The sequence below is a fragment of the Leptopilina heterotoma genome, unplaced genomic scaffold (assembly GCF_015476425.1).
Source record: "Leptopilina heterotoma isolate Lh14 unplaced genomic scaffold, ASM1547642v1 Lhet_54, whole genome shotgun sequence".
In the NCBI taxonomy this organism is placed as follows: Eukaryota; Metazoa; Arthropoda; class Insecta; order Hymenoptera; family Figitidae; genus Leptopilina; species Leptopilina heterotoma.
The window spans coordinates 5,640,557-5,665,132 of record NW_025111118.1 but is presented as its reverse complement, the minus strand read 5'-3'; the positions used below and the strand labels follow the sequence as shown (position 1 = coordinate 5,665,132).

At 21.5% G+C, this 24,576-nt stretch overlaps 2 protein-coding genes across 2 annotated transcripts in view; one reads left to right on the top strand and one right to left on the bottom strand.

Annotated features, from left to right (window-relative positions):
* Positions 1-24,576, top strand: part of LOC122508535 — an 843,732-nt gene that overhangs the window by 21,214 nt on the left and 797,942 nt on the right. The window contains exon 2 of the mRNA XM_043621950.1: positions 16,679-16,781. The gene's annotated coding sequence lies outside the window, so the exon portion shown is untranslated. The remainder of the gene's footprint in view (positions 1-16,678; positions 16,782-24,576) is intronic.
* On the bottom strand, positions 254-23,416 carry LOC122508538 (fatty acyl-CoA reductase wat-like). Its single transcript, XM_043621955.1, has 11 exons — positions 22,987-23,416; positions 14,290-14,428; positions 13,925-14,064; positions 9,545-9,667; positions 6,341-6,466; positions 5,147-5,292; positions 4,602-4,711; positions 2,309-2,507; positions 1,625-1,867; positions 870-1,127; positions 254-533 (listed from the first exon to the last, which is right to left on the bottom strand). Exons 1-11 carry the CDS (start codon positions 23,014-23,016, stop codon positions 437-439), a joined length of 1,611 nt encoding a protein of 536 aa, XP_043477890.1. The 5' UTR covers positions 23,017-23,416; the 3' UTR covers positions 254-436.

The window sequence follows — 24,576 nt, the reverse complement described above, 5'->3', positions numbered from 1 at the left end:
TCTTTTTTTTTGACGAATAATTCGTATCCATTGTTTATTAGAAAAAAATTAAACTAACTTTTTGATTATATTTTGGAAATATTTCACTAAACAAGAAAAGTGTTTTTTTACAGTCTTACGTATATTACTAAAATATTTATCTGTAATTTTTTTGTTTTTAATCCAATGGAAGAGAAATGCCAAAAAAAAAAATAGTGAAAAACTTACAGTTTGTTCTTTTGTGAAAGGAAAATATTGCTTTGCGAAAACTCGATTCAGTTTCACTTAATTAAATTAATTAATTTCATTACAATATTAATATTACATATTGAATTACGTGGACAAGTGGCAAATTACAAAGTTTAAATTTTAGTAATATTTACAAGTGTAACACATTTTTTTTTACAACTAGAATTTTTTGTTCGATTAAAGAAAATATAACGTGATGAATGTTTTTTTACGTTAAACTCAAGACAGTGGAGAATATTCGCCATAAGAGCCAAACGCCAACAGTGAATGTCATCACTTTGACACATTGGTGTAACCAGTAGAGCCTGAAAAAAATTGATAATAGAAATTAAATTTATGTAAGAGGTAAAAAATTAAATTAAAAATTAATTGAAAATTTAATAAATATTTTTCAATTCTCACTCACAATTTAAATATTTTTTCAAGTATTTTTAAATATTTTAAAAATTATTTTTATGGTCTATAAATATAATTAAATATTTTTGAATTTAATAACAGTCATTTAATTATATTTTTCACTTTGATGCATTTAATTAAATATTTAAATTTAATATTCATCCTTAAATTATATTTGTTAGTTAGTAAATAAAATTGTATATTTGTAATTTAATTATTATTTTTTAATCGTAATTAACTCTCACCTTTGCCACCTGACTTTGCTTTTCTCCAAATTGTCGAGTTTGTCTTTAAAAAGATAGACTCGTATTCCCTTTAAATATGTTTCGAAATATTTATCCCAATTGAAATTTTTCATACTGAAACTAAAGATTTCTTGATCCTTGGTGTCCATTCGGTCGAAAAGTAATCGTACATTTTCGTTGGTAAAAACCCATTCGTTGGTACAAAAATGTGAAATAACGGTTGTGAATTTGTGAATTTTCTGATACATTTTCATCAGTCTAGAAATAAAAATTAATATTAAAATATACGGAAATATTTTTTTATTTTATTCTAGAAAAAAATTAACAATAGAAAATACGAAAATATTTTTCTTTTAGTCTAGAAAAAAATTGATATTAAAAAATACGAAAATATTTTTATTTTTATTTACCAGGTGCAATAACTATTTTTAGATTAAAAATAGTAAAAGAAATGTATAAGCTCCGCCTACATCTGGCTCACAACGTATTCTATTGGTCGCTCTATTCAAGGTCACGTAATCCTATTGGTTTGACGTTGACCTTGACGAGAGCAGCCAATCAGAAAAGTTGCGCGCCTCTTGTGGGCGTTTCTCAATGTAAATACGTTAATAAATAAAATAAACGAATTTATAGTAAATAAATTATTACAATTCGTAAGAAGATAATTTTTACAGCCGGTAAATAATTTTTATTTAATTTTTTAACTAACAGTAATTTTTAATTATTTTTTTAAGTAATAATAATTTTTTACCAACCTTGGTTTTTGACCGAGGCAAATGCAAATTGTGTCGACAATAAAAGCTGGTAATAAATGTAAAACTAGCGTTGACAATGTGTGCATTAATTTTTGTTTATTCATTTTAAATGACAAATACCAAAATGAATTGCTCGGAGGATAAATATCGGAATATCTGGTGTTTACATCACAATACTCGTTCCATGTTAGTGGGGCATCTTCAGAGGATACAAAATTGTATATTAACATATCTTCCTCCCTCCTGGAAAAATGGTAATAATTTATTATTTATTGAAAAATAGTGACAATGATTTTTTTCCATTATGATTTTATTTTTAATTTCTACTTTTTGTTTCTGAGGAAAAAAATAAAAATCGATTTGAATTTCGCGCCAATATTATTCAGTGGCTTTCGAATTTTTTCTCTAAATACTGAAATTTTTTATTCAAATATTCTACAATTTATTTCATTTGAGTCAAAATTTGAAAAAAATAATTTTTTTCAGTTTAAAACAAGAAAACGAACGTATAGTAAATAGTTGATCGTCCACTTTATCTCGTTTGCGAGAGAGTTTTCATGCCATCTAGGCGGAATTTTACCGAATTATAATGGCGGGAAATTCAAATTTTATACTAAATTTTTTTTCTTATTATTATTTTTTTTTTAAATTTTATTTATTGGGAGAGAAATTTTTTTGCTTTACCTCGTCGGCTGCATAGCTACATCCCAAGCACTTGCAATTAGAGCATTAACAGTTAAATCCACAGGAACAATATTGGCGTTTACTTTTGGATTACAATGCAGGGTCTTCAAAATTCCAGTTGAAGCTCCAGCTGTAACTCCAGTTGGACCATAAAGATTGTCTATCCAGCCAGGGATAGGCTCCTTAGAAGTTGAAACAACTGAAAAAAAAGAATTAAATTAATTTTTTGTTTACATACTAATTAATTTATTTATTTATTAATGTTGTTCAAAGTTATTTATTATTTTTTAATCAGTTTCGTAAAAATTCGAAATCGAAAGAATTTATTTAGATTTATTATTATATTCTTGTAATGATTTATTATTCACTCATCTTTTTAATTGTATTTTTTTTTTATTATTTAATGAAATATTTTTCATTTACTCTCAATTAATATTTAATTTTAATTAATTTATTTTAATTATTATTTAATTATTTATTTATTTATTAATAATTTTCTTTAAATTTTCATTTTTATTTATTCATTAATTTACATATTTAAACAAATATTTAAAAATAAAATGAAAATTTTCATTTTAATTAATTTATTAATTTACTTATTTAAACAAGTATTTAATATTGAATACAATATTAAATATAAATAAATAAAATAATTTAAATATATAATATTTATTTATTAGTTTGCATATTTAACCAACTATTTAAAAATGAAATGATAATTTTAGTTTCAATTAATTTATTTATTTATATCTTTGAACAAAATTATATTTAGTAATAAAATGAAAAAATACATGAAAATACGAAAAAAAATTTTAAATTTACATATTTAAAGAAATTGTTCAAATTGAAAATAGTTTAATTTTATTTAAATTCTCATTTTATTTAAATTTCCTTAATTTCTTTGAATTAATCATCAATTTTGATTCATTAAAACCAATAGTCAATTTCTGTCTCAATATTGAACGCAGTTGATTAATATTTAATTATTAGTACAATTTACATTTTTTTTCCTCTCTCTCTCTTTCTTTTTTACTTAGTTTTCAAACATGTTTTCGAATAACAGTCAGTATTAACGGAAACGTCAACCGTTTGTACACAATTTTTTTTCAATTTAGAAATAGTTTTTGTATTTTTTCTTCCTCTGGTACTTTGAATGAGATTTGAATAATTATTTTCTTGCAGTGGAATTTCTTCATTAAATTGAAAACGATTTTTACTCTCCTGATTATTATTTATTAATGTTTCTTCTGATTTTGTACTTAGTGTACAATAAATATCTTCAAAGTCTATAGACTCGGGATACATTGTTTGAAATGGTGGCTCTTCGAATTCCATTTCATTTCTTGGATTTAAAAATTCATAGCACGAAACACTTACTAGGAGAATTAATTTTCCCAAAACTGTCAGGAGAAATATTCCTATTGTCAATAGAAGTTGCCAAATAATACTTATAAATCCACTGACTGCATACATTGCTATTGCCAAACACATGATTTTGTTTTTTTGTTTTTAATTTTATAGTTTGGTGGAATAATTTTTTAATTGGGGGGATTTTTTTGAAATATTGTTTTCCATTTTTGGTTATTTTTTTTTTATTTGTGTCAAAAAATGTTAAATAATTTTTAAAGTTGGGTTATTTTTCTTTTTTGACATTTTTCTAATCACTTTTCATTTGTTCGAGTAAAAATAATTGTTTTTTGTTTTTGTATTTTAAATTTTCACTAAATCAATTTATTTTGAGTAAATAAATAAATCAACTAATTCTGTTTTACATTAAAAAAAAGGATTTATTTGACTCAAAGTTTAGTAAACTTTTTTATTTGTTTCAAGTAAGTTTTATTTAGTCCAAATAAATTTTGTTTGGTTCAAATATATTTTATTTCGTTCAAATCAATTTTGTTTGCATCAAATAAATTTTTTTTGGTCCAACTAAAATTTCATTTCGTTCAAATAAATTTTGTTAGGTTAAGATATATTTTATTTGGTTCAAATAAATTTTATATCGTTCAAATCAATTTTTTTTGTTCCCTATTGAATTTTATTTTGTTCAAATAAATTTGATTTGGTTAAAATAAATTTTATTTCTTACAGTAAATAAATTTTATTCATGCCTAAATAAATAAAAATTTTATTTACAATAAATAATTTAATTTGCTCTGAGACAAATATACTTTTATTTGACTCGAATAAATTATATTTGGTTTAACAAAATTTCAGTTCTGGATGTAGCAACAAATGAATAAAAAATTTATTAAAATTATTAATAATTGTAAATTTGAATAAAAATATTTACCAATTGCCGGTCTAAATATTCCTAAAGGCAGTCCTTTGTTCCTTCTTCTCACATAATCTTCTGCGAGGGCTTTTGTGAAGGCATAAGTATTAGGCCAAGATGAGATTATTCTGTAAAAAAAAAAAAAATTGGAACATTCTTTAAAATGCAAATAAATTTTAATGGAATTTAAATAAAATTTAATTTATTTATGTCATAAACTTAAATCAAATTTAAATAAAATTATTTATAAATTGAAAAATCAAATATTTCCATTAAAAAATAATTGTTTCAAATTGAAGTAAAATTTAATAAAATTGAAATAAAATTATTCATAAATTGAATAATTAATTATTTTTCTCAGAAAAAAAATTTTGAACAAAAAATTTTATAAAACAGAAATGCATAGAAATCTCAGACGATAAAATAATAAAATGATTAAAAAATATTTTGAATATTCTATTTTTAAATTTAGTTCTATTTTTGTTAGAAAAAACACCACTGAACAAAAGTCTATAGAAATTTTAAGATCATAGGAAATTTGAAGGGCGAAAAAAATTGCTTACTTTGGAGTGATTTCATCAATCACCTCTTCAGGAAGGCATTCAACCAACTTCAAAAGATCTTCAGACTCGATGGGATATGTATACAATTTTTCCTCGATCTTTTTCTGGTTGCAATTTGCATATGCTGTCGATACATGGATCATTGACTAAAAAAATTTATTTATTTATTTTATTTATCTAATTTAAAAAGAAAAAAAAATGTTTAATAAATAAATGTACATTTTAAATGAAATTAGAAAATAATCGATTTTAGGATAGAAAAAAAGTCGAGACACAGTTTTTTTTAGAAGGTAGGGATTTTTTTACATTCTCATTTTATTGATAAAATTAAGTGATGTAGATAAATACGTTTAATTTGACTCATGAAAAAATATTTATTTTGAAAAACATTTTTAAAAACCAAAATCGTGAATTTAAAAAGAGAATTCATCGAAAATTATTTGTCAGGAAGTGACGAATATTAAAAAGTCGAATATTTGAATGAACTCTAAACTCATTTGTACTAAATATAAAGATCGTTAGATATTTTGCATATTTCACTGGAAGTGCAAACAATAAAACATAAATCTATAATCTTCTAAGTAAAAAAAAATACTCTTTCGTAAATATAAGATAAATAAAAAAAAATACATTTACGATTCCCTTGAAACTGAAAATTATCGACCATTTCAGTGTCGAGGAAAGGAAAAGACATTTTTTTCTCTCTTTATTTAAAACGTCAATAATTGTACTCACATATTGACGTGTAAAATTTTTGAAAATAAAAAAAAAGAACAAAAAGATAAGGAAAAATTTTTTTTTTTTTTTTTTAAACGGATGAAAATTATTATAATTAATATTGTCTAAAAAAAAATAGTTTCCACCGAAAAATTTCGCAAGGAGATTTTGTGCTCTTATGTCATCCCAAAGAGAAATTCCATGCCTCGCTCACAAACGAAGGGCAAAGTTATGAAATGACATTTCAATAAGGCGGCATATCTGCAGAAGCGCTCGTCGATATAATGTATGTATGCCAAGGAAATTACGTGTGTCTTTTAGAGCGTGATTTTAACTGAAGAAAGTATAGCTGTATATGTGTGTTCAAAGAAATGTGGATATACAAAAATTGCAGAAAAGAAAAATTTTTTTTTAAATTCACTAATTTATACTTGTGTAAACCAAAATGATGGGAAAAAAATTTTTTTTTAACATTACCTTCAACTTCTGCATATCTTTGCCCAATTCCAAAATATCGGCAGTGCTGCGAATATTTATTGCAACTGCAGTTTTTAATTTTTCGTCAAAACGAACTGTTGCAGCCACATGAAAAATTATCGTCACCTGCAATTGTTATTAATTAGAAAAATTGTTTTTACAAACAGGGAATATTTTAGTTACAATTATTATTATGTTTTTAATTTGCTAAAAATTATTACAGTTTAATAAGTGCAGTTTACTAATTATAATTTAAGTTTACTTATAATAATTCCAACAAAAATATAAAATTATGAATTGTAAACATTTATTTTTAAATAAGAAAACTATTTTTCGGAAAAAAAAATTATTTTTGACCGAAACTACCATAGACTGAGACCTAAGTTTACCAAAAAATAAAATTGACTATAACTCCTATTGACTGAAACTATTATAAATTGATTACCATTGACCGAAATTGATATTGACCAAAATCACCATTGACAACAATCACCATTGAACGAAAATTACCATTGACAACAATCATCATTGACCAAAATCGCCATTGACCAAAATTAATATTGACCAAAATCACCATTGACCAATAATTACCATTGACCTAAATTATAATTAACGAAGATACCTGTTGAACGAAATTATAATTGACTGAAACTAGCATTGAACATAATAATCACTGACCTAAACTACAATTAACAAGGGACCTCAATGGACGAAATTAAAATGAACTAAAATACTTCCTCTATGAGGAAGTAATTATCAATGACCAAAATTGTCACTGACCAAAATTACAACTTGCGAAGAATACTAATGTCCGAAACTAAAATTAACTAAAAATACAATTTACAAAACAATTAATGACCGAAATTATTACTGAATTGAACTACACATGGCCGACGCCGATATTAACATAAATTGAAATTAACTGAAACTATAATTGACCGAAATTTTCACTGACCTTAACTGCAATCGTCAAAAGTCACTATTTACTCAAATAAAAGTTAACTAAAAATACAATTGACCGAAATTTTAATTAACTTAAACTACAATTGACCATTATTTTCACTGACCTTAACTACAATGGTCAAAAGTCACTATTTACTAAAATTAAAGTTAACTAAAAATACAATTTACCGAAATCATCATTAACCTTAATAACAAATGGAAGAAATTTTAATTGGTCTAAACTACAATTGACCCAAACTACAATTGACCGAAATTTTTACTGCCTTTAACTACAATTGTCAAAAGTCACTATTTACTAAAATTAAAGTTAACTAAAAATACAATTGACCGAAATTTTAATTAAATTAAACTACAATTGACCATAATTTTTACTGGCATTAACTACAATGGTCAAAAGTCACTATTTACTTAAATTTAAGTTAACTAAAACTACAATTGACCGAAATTTTCACTGACCTTAACTACAATTGCCCGAAATTTTTACTGACCTTAACTACAATGTTCAAAAGTCACTATTTACTAAAATTAAAATTAACTAGAACTACAATTGACCGAAATTTTAATTGACCCAAACTACAATTGATCATAATTTTTACTAACATTAACTACAATGGTCAAAAGTCACTATTTACTTAAATTTAAGTTAACTAAAAATGCAATTTACCGAAATCAACATTGACCTTAATAACAAATGGAAGAAATTTTAATTGGTCTAAACTACAATTGACCCAAACTACAATTGACCGAAATTTTTACTGCCTTTAACTACAATTGTCAAAAGTCACTATTTACTAAAATTAAAGTTAACTAAAAATACAATTGACCGAAATTTTAATTAAATTAAACTACAATTGACCATAATTTTTACTGGCATTAACTACAATGGTCAAAAGTCACTATTTACTTAAATTTAAGTTAACTAAAACTACAATTGACCGAAATTTTCACTGACCTTAACTACAATTGCCCGAAATTTTTACTGACCTTAACTACAATGTTCAAAAGTCACTATTTACTAAAATTAAAATTAACTAGAACTACAATTGACCGAAATTTTAATTGACCCAAACTACAATTGATCATAATTTTTACTAACATTAACTACAATGGTCAAAAGTCACTATTTACTTAAATTTAAGTTAACTAAAAATGCAATTTACCGAAATCAACATTGACCTTAATAACAAATGGAAGAAATTTTAATTGGTCTAAACTACAATTGACCCAAATTACAATTGACCGAAATTTTTACTGCCTTTAACTACAATTGTCAAAAGTCACTATTTACTAAAATTAAAGTTAACTAAAAATACAATTGACCGAAATTTTAATTTAATTAAACTACAATTGACCATAATTTTTACTGGCATTAACTACAATGGTAAAAAGTCACTATTTACTTAAATTTAAGTTAACTAAAACTACAATTGACCGAAATCATCATTGACCATAATAACAAATGGACGCAATTTCAATTGACCTAAACTACAATTGACCCTAAATTATTACTGACCAGAGCTAAAATTGCCAGAGGTTGCTTATAACCGAATCTTAAATTATTTGAAACTATAAGTGGTCAAATTTTTCACTGACCTGAACTACAATTGTCAAAAGTCACTATTGACTATAATTAAAAATAACTAAAACTACAATTGACCGAAATCATCATTGACCATAATAATAATTGACTGAATTTTTTTTGCCCTGAATTATAAATAGCAAAGACAAGTGAAAATTGACCCCGTAGTGACCGAACATAAACTTAAATGAAACGATTATTGACCTAAACTACAAACTGTTGAAAATATTGACCTAAACTAAAATTAGCTAAAATAACTATTGTCCGAAATTTAAATTGACTAAATTTACCATTGATCATAATGATCTACTTTTTAAAACTACCATTTGAAACTACCATTTGATGAAAATGTCAGTTTAAATGAAAATTTATTTCAACTACAACTGACCGAAATTAAAATTGACCTAAAATAATTTTTAAATAAAAACGACCATTACTTTTTGGTAGTGAATAAAAATTACTGTCAATTATTATCTTTGATTGAAAATGTCATTAACTGAAAGTATAAGTTCAGTGCACCTGTAAATATATTTTTTTTCTCTTTAAATCGTTAAATTGAGTCCAACTGTTAAACGTTGCAAAATTTGCAATTGCATTAGAAAAATTCCTAATGGCAAACTGCAAACAAAAGCTTTAGTAACAGTGTGGAATAATATACTCACTTCGCGTATTAGAAGTTCTCGGTCAGATGAAGAAAGACCTAGGCCTTCAAGTGTACAATCTCCTTCAATTGCAACGACCTTATGACGAAATTTTGGCATTTTCTCTTTCATAACTTCAAAGATCTGAAAAAAATGGCAATTTGATTATTTGAATTTTTTATTTGAAAATTAAATTTGAAAATTAAAATTTTTGTCCAGAAAAAAAATTTTTTCATTATTTAAAAAATCCGAAAATAATTATTTGGAAAAAATAATTATTAACACAGAAAAGAAATTATATTTAAATTTAGAAATTAGATTAATTTTTTTAAAATTAAATTCTTAATTTCAAAATTTATAATTTTTTAACACCGAGTTCGATTTTAATAATTTTTCAATATTGAAATAATTAAAATGTTTCTTTATAATTCATATTGCAGTTTCAGTTTTTTTCTTTTCTTTTTTTTTAGACTTTTTTTTGAGAAAACATTAACTCTTTAAGTCTCGTGAAATTATAATTAGGAATATTTATCCCCAATATGATAATTTCACGTGTTTTAAATTAAGTCGTAGAAAAATAATTCTTCACGATTCAGATTTTAAGAAAAAAAAAATTTTAATTCAAAGTACTTTTCATAACTAACTTTTCATTATAATTTAATTTCCTTATTTTAATATTAGGATTTGCACTTAATTGGAAATTTTTTATTTCTATTTGATTTTTCTACTCAGATCTTTTTCTCCATATCATTAATAATAAATTGTATTTAAAATTTTTATTGCCTTTTTTTACTAGCTAATAGTGTCTATTAAAAAAAAAGTGCACTGTCCACTCAATAGATTACTTTATAAAGGCAAAAATAGTGTTGGATAATTAAAATTACGCGGATTATGTTAATTATACAACTTGCTTATTAATTTGAAATATCATTCGTTATCATTCGATTTTAAATACAAAAAATTTATTTGCACCGAGAGAAAAATTATAACAAACTTTATTGATAATTTAATTGAAATTTTAAATGTTTTCGAATTAAAATTTATAATTAAAATTCTAGATTAATGATAGAGAAGAAAAATTTCTAATAGGATTTTAATGGTTTTTTATTTAAATTCAATCGGGAAATAAAATTTATCGTTTATAAAGCAAATACCTAAAATATTATTAATAATAATTATAAAACAAATATTATGAAATATAAAAAAAATTTGTTTCTGTGTTTATTTTTTTTTTGTGATTTCAAAAATTGAATGAATCACATGTCATTTATCTTTATCGAGAAAACAATTATAAGATTTTTTTTTATTATTCGAAAAACTTGTTCTGCAATTATTTTTTTTTTTGTTTTGGTAAAATTTTAAAACTTATATTTTCTCAATTTTAGAAAAAAAATTTTTATTTTATTTTAATATATTGCTGTTACATTTAAATTGTAAATATTTTTTTTGCAATATTTTAAAAGAAATTGAATCGAACCACATTGTCTTTTTTTTATTTAATTTACTATTTGTTTATTTATTAAATTTTCATTTGTTTTCTTCATTAAATTTTTATTTACTTAATTTACTTTCTTAATTTCTATTTTTTATTATTTATTTTATTTATTTATTAAGAATAAGTTTATTATTTGTTAATTTCAATTTAGAAACGTAAATAACAACTCTTATAAACTGAAAGAAATTGAAATGATTTTTTAAAAATTGGATTCAACCCTTTTGATACTATTATTTATTAATAATTTTTATTTAGTAATTTGGTAATTAATTTAGTAATTATTTAGTAATTAATACTATTAGTAATAATAAAGAATTATTAATTAATTAATTGTTTATAAATTAATTTATTTCAAACTTTGCCTTAAATTATGTCAAATGAAATAAATACGTGAATGAATTTTTATCAGTCACCTCAGTCATTCAAAAAATGTAAAGTAAACAAAAATTTATTAAAAGCCGCAGTTTTTATGGTATTGCGGGAGACTAGAAGAAAAAAAAAAGGATTCTTGAAAGTAATTTGCAAAATTCATTTAAAAAATAAAAAAAATGTTCAATTAACGGCTTCTTCTTATTCGTTATTTGCACAAAATTTGAAGGCGATATGTAGTGTTTTAAAGAAAGGACATGACACACTACGAATTATTTTATTTACCAACGTAAGTGTGCATTACAGAATTTGATGACGTATTACTTTTGCCGATCGTCCTTGAAACGTGCGATTCATTATTGATCTTCGACATCATATATTTATTTTAGTAATACTCGATTGTGTTAATTAGCTGCCGCACCTACGTGATCAAAGAGACCAAAAGGGAATTTACAAATCAGAGGGAGCATAAACATTTCTAAAATTGAATTTTCAAGTACTTGAAATTTTAAGTATATTTTTTTAAATGCGAAATTTTTTCGTAGCAATGTTAAGGACCGCAGTGAAGGACTGGGGTAATTTTGACATTCGCAAATGGGGTCGTTTTGATTTTTTTTAAAGATAATTTATTCAAATTTAAAAATGTTAAATTTAAATGTTCAATGTTGACTTCAATGGTTACCCCACGAGTGCGATAAATTTAACACTACCGTCGGGGTCAGTTTGGAACTCATTGTCATTAATTTATTAATTAATTAGAACTATTAAATTAATTTCACAACTTAAATAATTTAATATATCACGATAAATATTTATTAAAATATTAATAAATATTAATTAAATAAAAAAACAATTAATCAAATAAATAAACAATTAAACAAATAGTTGACTATATAATTAAATAAATAAACAGATTGAATCAAAAGTTCTTAATTAAGTAAACAATTCAGTAGGTAGTTAAATAATTAAATAAACAAAATAAATAATAAAATGGATGATTAAATAGATAGTCAAATAAATAAACAAATGAATAATAAAATGGATAATTAAATAAATAAACAATTAAACAAGTACTTGATTACATAATCAAATAATTAAACAAATGAATAAAAAATTGTTAAATAAATAAATAATTAAATAGATAGCTAAATAAATAATTATTTAAATAATTTACTAGATAGTTAAATAATTTAAAAGATGTATGAATAATTAATTAAATAAATAATCGATTAAAGTGAAATAAAAAAAAAAGTGTAATAAAATGCAAAATTTTTAAAATGAAGAAATTTGAATTGCCTTGCAAATAATGAAAAAAAATGACAGACATTCTCCTTAATTCTTACAAATTGTGTAAACAAAATTTAAGAGAGGTATTTCTTCAATTGAGACTTTTTTTTATTGCTTCCTGTACTATTTTCTCTATAAAAACAGTTAACGCTTTAAAAGCGAAATAGAAAAAAAATCCGAATGCTTTGAGTGCGAAGAAAAAAACTACTGAGAATACAATGCTAAAAGTTTGCAAAATATGCTAAATATTTTTTAAAAGAAAATATAATATTGATGTTTGCATACGAAATTAAGAATGATTCGTCTATTTTTAAAGTGTCTTAAAAAAGAAAAAAAAAATTTATCTTCAAGTTCAATGACATTACTATAATATGTATTATCTACTAAGATTGAAAATGACTGTCACTTTTCAATTATGTAAGTATTTTCAAAAAATATAAATTGAGTTATTAAATATTCTATAAGAGAACTAAAAAAAAATTGAACGAATTAATTCCTCCTTCTAATTATACAAAATTTTGTTTGTTCGCTTATTTATTTATGTAAAAGTTTTTTCTTCCTCTATAATTACTATATTTCTTTACAAAAATTTTTTTCTTCGGACTAATTTACTATTTATTGATTGAAGTATATTTATTTATTGAATTAATTAATATGTAGTACATATTTTTTTTTATTACAAACAAATATTGTTGATTTTAATTTACTTTTGAACATTGACTGGAAAAAAAAATTTTTTTTCCCCCATAAATTGCAATAATTTATTATTCATAAACGAATGGGTACTTTAAAATTACGTGAGAAAATTATCTATTTATCAAATCATTTAATGAAGCTGATTATTGATTTATGAATTTTTAATATTTTTTTCCTAAAATTTTTTATTTAATCGATTAATTCTTTATTTTGCAAAAACCAACCTACATTTAATTAAAGAGTCGTGAAAAATCAGATTGAAATTATTTTTCCACAGAAAAATGGAAAATTTTTCTCATTTCATTAAACGTAAACAGCATTGCAAGAAACTAATTAACAAATTTCTTTGGTGCAATTTTTTTTCATTAATTATTATAAATTTTCTTGAGAGAGAGAGAGAGAAAATTTATTTTTCCATTTAGAAGAAATATCAAGAATAATAATTATGATATTAAGAATATTATTAACAATAGATTAAAAAATAGCTCATTTAATAGATATTTTTTTAATAAATAAATTTTAATAATAAAATAAACAAAGAAAAAGAAACTTACCAAATCCTCAAATAAGTCATTCATTCTTCTTTCGACATTTTTCTCCTTTTTCGGTCGTATCAAAAGGTAAATCGTTGACAAATCTGGGCAGCTTCTTAAAAGCTTTTCAATTAGAATTTTTCCCAAGAATCCAGTTCCGCCTAATAGATAAAATCAAATTTAGAATTTAATTTCTTATTTTAATTTTACTTTCTTTTAATTATGCAATAGAAGTGAGGATAATAATAAAAAGCAAAAAAAAAAATTACATATAATAAAAATAATTACAATTACTTAATTATTTCTATTATTTCTTATTATTTTATTTATTATTTATTTGATTTATTAGGAAAATAAATTTAACAAGAATAAATAAATAAAATTACCAGTGATGAATATTTTTTGTCCAGCATAAAATTCTTGAATTGGTGTTCCTGGATTGATGACAATTCCATTTCTATGTGAACTGGTAATTTTATTATTGTTCGTTTCATCTCCAATAATATTAGAATATGTATTCTCCGTCTGAAACAATTTTACATTATATTTATATTATATTTATATTATTTATATTTATTTATTATTTTTAATTACAATTATTCATATTTATTTTCTACATATTTTATATTTATGAAAAAATTTAATTAAATATTATTAAAAAAAGTAAACTTTTTTAATAATATTTAATTAAATTTTTTCGTTGTTACATTTTCCACTCTATTTTCTTATAATAAAAATAATTTATTTATTTAATATATGAATAAAAATAAAAAAAATTCTCTTTGGTACAAATAGTACTTATAATTAAATATTTATATTCTAACAAAATAAAGAAGTGTCTCGCTAAAAATAATAATAATAATATTTGTAAATATTCACAACAATTTTAACGGTTTACCATAAATTGTTTGTTTACTTTTGTCATTAACTGTTCACGCCTATTAGAAAATATAAGAAAAAGGAAAAAGAGAATTTTATATTTCTATAATTATCGGAAATAGTGTCAGTTTATTTCGTGCAACGAGGCAAATTTTAATGCACGTTTGGAATCCGTGCAAGAAAAGTGTTCTAATGTTTTTGACCCACTTCCGTCAATTTATATATTGAGTATAATTATTAGTTTAACATTTTTTCCCTTCATTAATTTTATATATTTAAATATAAATATTATATTTTTTGGAAAAATTGGTTTTTTTCATTTTTTTCGTTCTAAATAAAACGTATTGCTTTCTTTTCATTTGATTTTACTATTTACAGAAGACGATTTCGATAAAAACTTTTTTAATTTGTTATTTCTACTTTTTTTGTTATTTTGACTTAAAAAAATATTTTTTACTTATAAATTATTCACTTATAATTTAAAAATTTATTTATTTATTTATTTATTCAATTTTTGTTTTGGATAAATTTTCTTTATTATTTGTTTAATATGTTTTTTTTGCTATCGACAAACTTAACTTTATTTATTTTTTCAATTTTCAATTACTTTATTGTTCACTTACTTACTTTATTCATTTATGTATTTATAATTTATTTATTTCAAACAACAAAAATAATTTAATTCAACTATTATTATTATTATTATTATTATTATTATTATTATTAAAAAATTATTTATTTATTAAATAATTATTAAAAACACACATTAATATTATTATACGTCAACAATATATAATTATAAATTAATAAATAATTGAAAAAGTGAAATAAATAATATTAATAATAAACAAATAGTTAAATAAAAGAAAATAATAGAAACTGTTTAAAAAAAAATTTTTCTGTACCTATCGAAAAGTTTATTCTTTTCTTAGATAAAAGTTAAAGAACCCACATTTCAATTCATCGTGATTGGCATAAAGTTTGGTTTAAATAGGAAATAACAAAAAAAAATATTGTCTTTCTGTCAAAAAAAAAAAAAAAAAATTTACAAATTGCCGTTTTCCCTTCTTTGACAGTTTACAATAATTCTGACCTTAATATTCATTATCTTCTTCTTATTTTTTTTACATGTCATGCTCTCAGTGAACATTTTTTTTTCTTTTTTCACAATCATCAATCTTTTTTGACGAATTGTTTCTTTGTCACTTGCGCATATGACTTGAGAAAATAGAAAATTTTCGTCATCAAAAATAAACGATAGAGTTCATTGCACTTTTATCGTTTTAGAATTTATATAAAAAAATTTAATTGTATCATATTCACGTTCTCAATGTCAAGGACATTATCTTTCAATCATTTAACTACAGTTAACTATACATATATACATTTTTACTTATATATTATTTCCGTTACAAGAAGACTAGTTCAATTACTTTATAATCATTCATAACGGTTACAATTATTGTTAATATTCAATTATTTATTTATATATTTATTTATTTATCTATTTGTTTATCTATTTATTTATTATTTATTTATTTCTCGACTTTATTTATTTATTTTTTTATTTATTTACTTACTTATTTACTTATTTATTTATTTATTTTATTCACCTCTAGAATTTTTTTTTATATTTTTTATTTCTTTTATTTAATAAAAAAAAATATTTATTGTTAATAAAAAAATTTTGTCTATCACATATGTTTCGAAAATAATCTTTATTCTAATTTTAATTTTTTATTAATTTTCAAGTCTTATCTTTTCTTCTAATTTTTTGTTTGGAAACAAAATTTATTGTAAAAAATATTTAAATTCGAAATATATTTAGTAAATTTTTTATTTAAATTCAGAATATTGAGATGTCGAGATTTTATATAAAATTTTTGTTTTTTGCAGGTTTGGGAGTGACGACCGAAATTTCCAAAATTGCGAGTGTTTTTTTTTGGTGATTCAAATTGTTTGACAAGACACGAGAGTGCAAATCAAAAAAGCGGAGATGGTAAGTTTTTAATAATTTTTTAAATTTAATTTGTAATTTTTTATTTTATTCAACACTATTATATTAAATTCAAATTTTAATAGAAGAAATTTTCAGTTATTTAATATACAATAATGACATGTGTGACAAATAAAGTTAAAATATGGAAAAGATTAAGAAAATTGTTTAAAAATGCAGATTTTTATTAATTGTAAAATTAATAAACTTAATAAAATCAATAAAATTAATAAAATTTACTAAAATTTACTAAAATTAATAATTCTTAGATAAATGGAATAAAATTTTAATTTGTAAATGTAAAAGTAAAATTAAAAAAAAATTATTGAATTTTGATAAAAAGGAAATTTTTTTGTTTTGTTCTTATTTTGCTAATTTTTAATTAATAGTTTTGCTAAAGATTTTATTTTAAGAATTTTTCTTTTTCTAAAGTCAGATTTTGATTTTATACACGCATTATATCTACATATAATAATAATTTTTTGTACAATTTTTTTTTACTACTAGTTAACTATGTATTGCGTAAGTTTGAATATAGAAAAGGGTTAACGCTTTCACCGTTTAGACTTATGCTAAACTATAGACAATTAGAATTACGTCTGTATTATGCATTACATTGGGTTATATCTTTTTACAACATCGAAACATATTTTTCATTCAATTTAAAAACATTTATTTTTCTCCACATTGTAACGGCGAATTATAATTATCAATCTGCCTTCTTTTACACCTCTTAATTCCACGTATTAATTTCGCAAAAAAAAAACATTTTTATTCCCTTCTTTAAACAAATCTTTTAACAAAAAATTTACTCTCCCATTTTTTTTTATTCTTTCTCTAAACAAATTATTATTATTCGATTCTGTTCTAGTTCTCAATGCAAAAAAATTTAACTGAAGAATGTAAATTTAACAAGTAAAGAAATTTTTTTTCGACAGAAAAAATATAATAAATAATTAACAAAAATTAATCAAAACAAAATAATTTTAGTTTATTATAATACGAATAAATAAATAAATAATTTATTAAAATTAAAATACACATCGAATAAATAAATACATAGAATATTTTTTACTTTATTAATAATTATTTATTATTGCATTATAATTTATTTGCAATTATAAATTATTAAATTCATTATTATTAAATATTTGATTTAATGTATTATAAACGGGACTTGCCCTTTAGTTATTAAATTATTTATGATTTAACGAAGTGAGAACATTATTAAATAAATATAATATTTTTTATATTATTTATTTACTATTTTTTGAATCATATTTTTTATTCTTTTAAATTTTCACTTATGAATTTTTTTTTTGTAAATTCGTATGTTTTGAGGCAGTACAAAAACTTTTTTTTTGTCATTGCATTTTTTTTCAATTTTTAAAAAGTAATGAAGCGTTTCTTTTAAAAGAACATTAAAATAAAACTGTTATGAGTGATAAATAAAATTTAAATTTCTTTAGTTCTCACATGTTTAGGTATTTAACCTGTAACACACATTATGAAATCGAATCGTTTCATCTTTATCGAATTAGAAAAATAAATTAGATAAATCGTAAATTCAATCTACATATATAGGAACTTTCTAAAAACCTGAAATTTCGACATACACCGTTAGAAATTTTTGAATTTCGGCAGAATACATTTTTTATTTCCTTTTTTGAGTATTTTTCATAAATAATTTGATTTTTATTCGTAAAAAACGATTGAAGAATAGTAAACACTAGTAATAAATAAATAAAGAAGTAATAATAAATAATTAATTAATAAATAAATAGACAAATTTTATTGAAAAGGGTTTTTTAATTTTAATTTTTTATTAATTTTTTTAATTTTCTTTTTCAATTTATTATTTACTTATCGTAACTTTATTATTGGTTTCCTAATTTTTATTTGTTTTTATTTATTTTTATTTATTATTATCTATTTTTTAAAAATTTTTATTCCAAGAAAGGGAAATAAAAAATTATTTTGCGAAAATTGGAATTAAAATAAATAATGAATAAGAAATTAATTAGTGTGCTTAATTACTTAGGAAGTTTTAAATACAATAAGGTAAATAAAAAAATACATCCTGAGTGAAATAAATAAATAACTTGAATTAATTATCATATAAATTTTCTAAAATAATTTTGAGACAGATTTTTTTTTCCCTTGTTTTTCCTATTTTTCTTTAAAAAAAAAAAAAATTGTCAGTTATATAAGAATTGAGAAAAGTTTTCAAAAAAAGAAGAAATGGAAAAATTTTAACAATGTAATAAAAATGAACATTCATATACAATATTTAAACGTTTTGTGTTCAAATGTAGATATACTGCATAATAGACTTTCTCATCTTAAAATGTTCATATATCATGAGGCTAAAGTCCGCAACGTTTTCAAAAACAAAAAAGAATTTTTTTTTCAAGTTAATTCATCCTTAATTTTTTTATGCACAAACTTTCAGAAAAAAAAATTCATCCTTTCTTAGATCCACAGTTCGCAAATTTTAAATAATTGGAAATTTAAAGTCTTCAATATTATTATTTTTTTTTTTAATCTTTCAAAATAAATCGAATTTTAACTTTATATTATATAGTTTCTAACGATAAGAGAAAAGTTATACACGACAATAATAAAAGGAACATCAAACTTGTACGAAGATAAATAATAAAAAAATATACTAGAAAAAAGCACTAAAAAAATGCATTTGAAAAAATTGTATATCTATATAGTATTCGAGAACAGTAAAATTTTTCTTTAATATTTTTCCATTGTATTATCAGTATTGCGAAAAAAATGTCTCATTTATTTAAATTTTCATAAATTAAATTATTGTTGTTTCAAAATATTTTGTTATTCAATAAGATTTAATATATTTTATTACTATTATTATTATTTTTTACTATTATTACTATTATTGTTGTTATTATTATTATTTTTATAATTATTCTTATTATTATTATTATCAATATTTTTTCTATTTTCATTTTTTTTTTCATTTCATTTCATTTGTTTATTTTTATTGTTTTTAATAAAAGAAAATAAATTTATTTGTTCTTTATCAACAAAACGTTATTTTTTTAAATAATTAATTAATTCTCAGGGGGTAGAATATTTATTTTCGATATATTTGTGAATCAGGCAATTTTTTTCTTTTTTAATTACACTAACTTTACAGAAGTAAATGGAAAAAGATAATAAAATGATTTTTTTTATTAGTTAACATAAATAAAAATAAAAAATAGTAAAAATAAATAAAAATAATAAAAATAAGTAAAAATTAAAAATGGTAAAAATAAATAAAAATAATAAAAATAAGTAAAAATTAAAAATGGTAAAAATAAATAAAAATAAAAAATTGTTTAAATAAAGAAAATAAAAAATAGTATAAATAAAAAAAAATAGTAAAAATAAATAAAAAATAAAGAATAGTAAAAAGAAATGAAAATTAGTAATTCTCGCATATATACAAAAGTAGACGTTAAATTTTTATGCTTATTTGAAGTTTAAAATCGATGAAACATGAAAGAGTGTATCTGGTAATGGGCATTTCTCTCGCACAAAACCAATTTTTGTTACATCAGCAAGAGTGCCTCTTATAAGATACTTCCACATTATGTAATAATTTTGATCCGGGAAAGTTGATTTGTTCCGTAACACGTGTTTCGAAAATTCTGATCGCACATTGAATCTTTTTGGCATTCTAGGTTAAAACAAATATTATTCAAAAAAAAAGAAGATTTTAACAAAAAAAAAATTTTTTTTCGAAATTTAAAAAAAGGAACATTTTTCTTTCAAGTTGCATTTGATATTTAAATGTAGAATCCAATATAGTAAATTGTATTTTAAACGAATTTTAACTACTTTTATCATTTTAGCTCTATACCTTTAACACTAGATTGTAAATTAATTAACTTCAAAAAGACTAATTAAAAAAAAAACTTAAAAAAATTTTTTTTTTCATTTATTTTTAATTAACATTTTCTTTAATGGACATTGTTTATTTGAAATTAATACTGTCAGTTATTTCTAAACAGAACATGTCATTATAAAACAAAATGAAAAAAATTGTTTAACAAATTTCCGTTTGCAAATAAAATTGATTTTTATTATATTACTACAATTAAATTTAATTAAAATAATGATTAAATTTTATTTATATTTTGTTTGTTTCTTATTTTATCATTTTTATTACTAAATAAATAAATTTAAAAAATTCGTACTTAGCTTAATTTTTTGAAATAGAATAATTGAGGGGAAATTAATTAATGTGGATAAATTCCCGACGATTTTCTAATAGTAATTAAGAGAAATATTGATATTGTTTATAGTACAAAATTATATCAAATGTAACACATTATTTCTGTCTGTTCACAATTTTTCTCATACATATTTTAAGAAAAAAAAAAAAAAGAAACCAGTGTTTTTTGTTTCGATAATATATAAGTAATTATGAAAGTACTGTTCTTTAAGAACTTCAAGTGAAATGTTGCAATTCAACGGACTTTTTTTTTTAAAAAATAAAGAATTATTATATTTATGCATTCCTGCTCAAGTGCAATGACACAATTTAAGTTAAAATTATAATAGACGGTAATTTTGTTATTGTTGTTGCTAATTTTAAAAAACTAAAATGGCTAAAAACTTATTTCCCCATTCGAAAAAAAAATGAAGCAACAAATTCTCACGATTAATAATAATAAAAATAATAATTAATAAGATTAATAATTATAATTATAATCGTAACAATAAAGACCGTATATTGTTTAAATAATAAATTAATTAATTAATTAATTAAAATAAATAATTTTCAAGAAATAATTAAGACATAAAATTTATTTATAAAAATAAGAAAATAAAAATAATAAAGATAAAAAATGTAATAAATAATAATAAAGAAAATAATAATGTAATAAATAATAATAAAAATAACTAATAACAGTGTTAATTAAAATTTATAAACAAAATGAATTAAAAATTTTCGAGGAAAGAAATGTTCCTTTACTGTTTAAAGAGAAATGTCTTCCGTAAAGCAGAAAAAAAGATAGAGAACCTAAGAGTGTATTAGTTCATAAATATAAACTTAAAACCACTAATTTTCAAACTAACGGCTTCTTAAGATTCAACGTACAATTATATCTATATATTCCAGTTTCAGGTTCTTAAAGGATGTTTGTTTAAAAAAAAAAAAAAAATAAAAAAAGAAAGAAATTAGTTTATTTATAAAACATGTCAAATAAAAATTGGCAAATAATTTCAAATATTTCCGTTTAATTTGGTGTAAATATACAATTTTATGTAATATACAATGTAATAGATGTAGGAAATATTTTTCTAATCAATTCATTAAATTTTTTAAAAATATTTATTAGAATCAATGCTCACGGAAAAGAAAATTTACCTGCTTTAGCTATAAATTTCACTGTATTAGCGAAATGCTTCGATGTTTTAGTTTTAAGACTTTCGATATTTTAGCAAAAATTTTCGCTCCTTCAGGGAAAGATTTTTTTTCGTAGTGTAAATAAATATAAATAAATAGAAAAATAAGATTTAAATAATTGATTAGGAAATAAATTAATAGAAAATATTAGATATTCATCATTTTATTATAATTAATTAATAATATCTTTTAGATATTAAGGGGAAAAAATTATTAAAAATATAAAGTTCAGTTACGTTTTTTTCTGTAATAAGTTTAAACAATTTTTTTTCAGTCTTTTTGTATAATAATAAAAAGGTAAAGAAAATTCTCGAAATAGAATGTCCTTTTTGTAAAGCAAAAAATTCTTTTTGTAAAAATTAAAGTCTGAGTGGATCATTTAATATTAATTTTCTAATTTACAATTAAAAAAACGGATTAAATTTAAATAGTACTTATTCAAATTGTAAAATTTATAAAAATTGAACGAATTTATGAAATAATGTTCGTTAATTAAAAAATGTTACTATAACTAAATTATTATAATCCAATTTATGATGAAAATATTTATAAAATATAATTTATAAACTTAAAAAAAATCAAAATACAATTTGTATTTAATAATAAAGAAAATTTTAGAATGAGATAGAAAATAAAAAATTAAGAAAATATAAAATTGAATTTATATTTTGTCCCGTTTGTAAACAAATAAATAAATAGGTAAATAAGTAAATAAATAAATAAAAAAAATAAATTTATAGAAAAATATTAAATTTAATTGATGAAGAAAATAATACTAACTTCTTGTGAGATGTCAATTTCGGGATACATTTTTTTTTTTAAAGGTGATTGGCACTTTTTTTTGTGTCGATCCAAGAATTTGATGATTTTGCGACAATAAAGTCGCTAATTTTCTTACTTTTCTCTCTTTCCTTCCTTTATCTCTCTTTCACACACTCTTTTGTAATTTCAATAACTGGTGTTATTGAATAAAATTTTTGATTAAAAAAAAAAAAATTATGTCACATCAACTATTTTGACCGCATTAGAAAAAAATTTTTTTTTTCTTCCTTTTATCAAAAAAATAAAAAAAAAAGATTGAAAATCACAAATAGAAATATAGAGGTAGAGAAAAATTAAAGATAATTCTTGTGCGGAAGTTGATAAATCCGCGAGCGTCCTTGCCTTTGGACGTTGACTCGACACGAGATTGAAGAATACTGAACAATTGTTCCACGAGCAAGTGGAACTGGCCCGTCCCCGATCGGTATACCACTTGACAACTTTACTCTTTTCACCACCTGTCTATAACCTTATTCAGAATGGTTTACACAAAAATAATGATTTTTAATGTGTGGTGAACGTTTATTTGAAAATGACGATTTTCTATAAGTCAGAGTTCAATAGGAAAAATTGGAAAATTTTTTTAAGAAACAAATTTTCTTTTCCTCTTTGCTTATAATTTTTTTTTTATTTACTATGTAAGTGTTAAGTAGTATTTAATTTATTATTTAATAGTTTAGAAATTTTTTTTGAAAAATTTACCTTGTGTCTAGATTATTGAATTTTGATAAAAATTTACAATTGTTTTTTATTTTTCCATTTTTATCTGTTTATTTGACCTAAATTTTGAGGGTTCGTTCGCGTCTTGAACTAGAGGTAAAGAAGAATTATTTAGTTAAATTTTATTTCTTATTTTTTTCTTATCTTTCGACCTAATTTGACCTAAATTTTAATTTATTTTCTCATTTCGACCTTTTTATTTGACCTAAATTTTGAGGGTACGTTCATAATTTGAATCAGAGATCAAGAAGAAAGACTTTTTTTAACCAAATTTTATTTTTTTACCTCTCGACCTAAATTTTAAATTATTTATTTATTTTGACCTAAATTTTAAAGGTTCGTTCACACTTCGAACCAGAGGTAGGAAGAATAATTTTTTTATCTTAATTTTATTTTTCTTTATGCTTCGAGTTAAATTTAAATTATTTTTTTATTTTGACCTTTTCGTTTGACCTAAAATTTAAGGGTACGTTCACATCTCGAATAAGAGATAAAGAAGAAAGACTATTTATATCTAAACTTTATTTTTTTACCTTTTGACCCAAATTTTAATTTATTTTCTCATTTCGACCTTTTTATTTGACCTAAATTTTAAGGGTACGTTCACATCTTGAATCAGAGATAAAGAAGAAAGACTTTTTTTTATCTAAATTTTATTTTTTCACCTCTCGACCTAAATTATATTCTTGTTTTGACCTGAATTTTAAAGGTACGTTCACATTGTACCAGAAGTAAAGAAAAAGAATTTTTTTACCTTAATTTTATTTTTCTTTATGTTTCGAGTTAAATTTGCATTTTTTTTTAAATTTTGACCTTTTCGTTTGACCT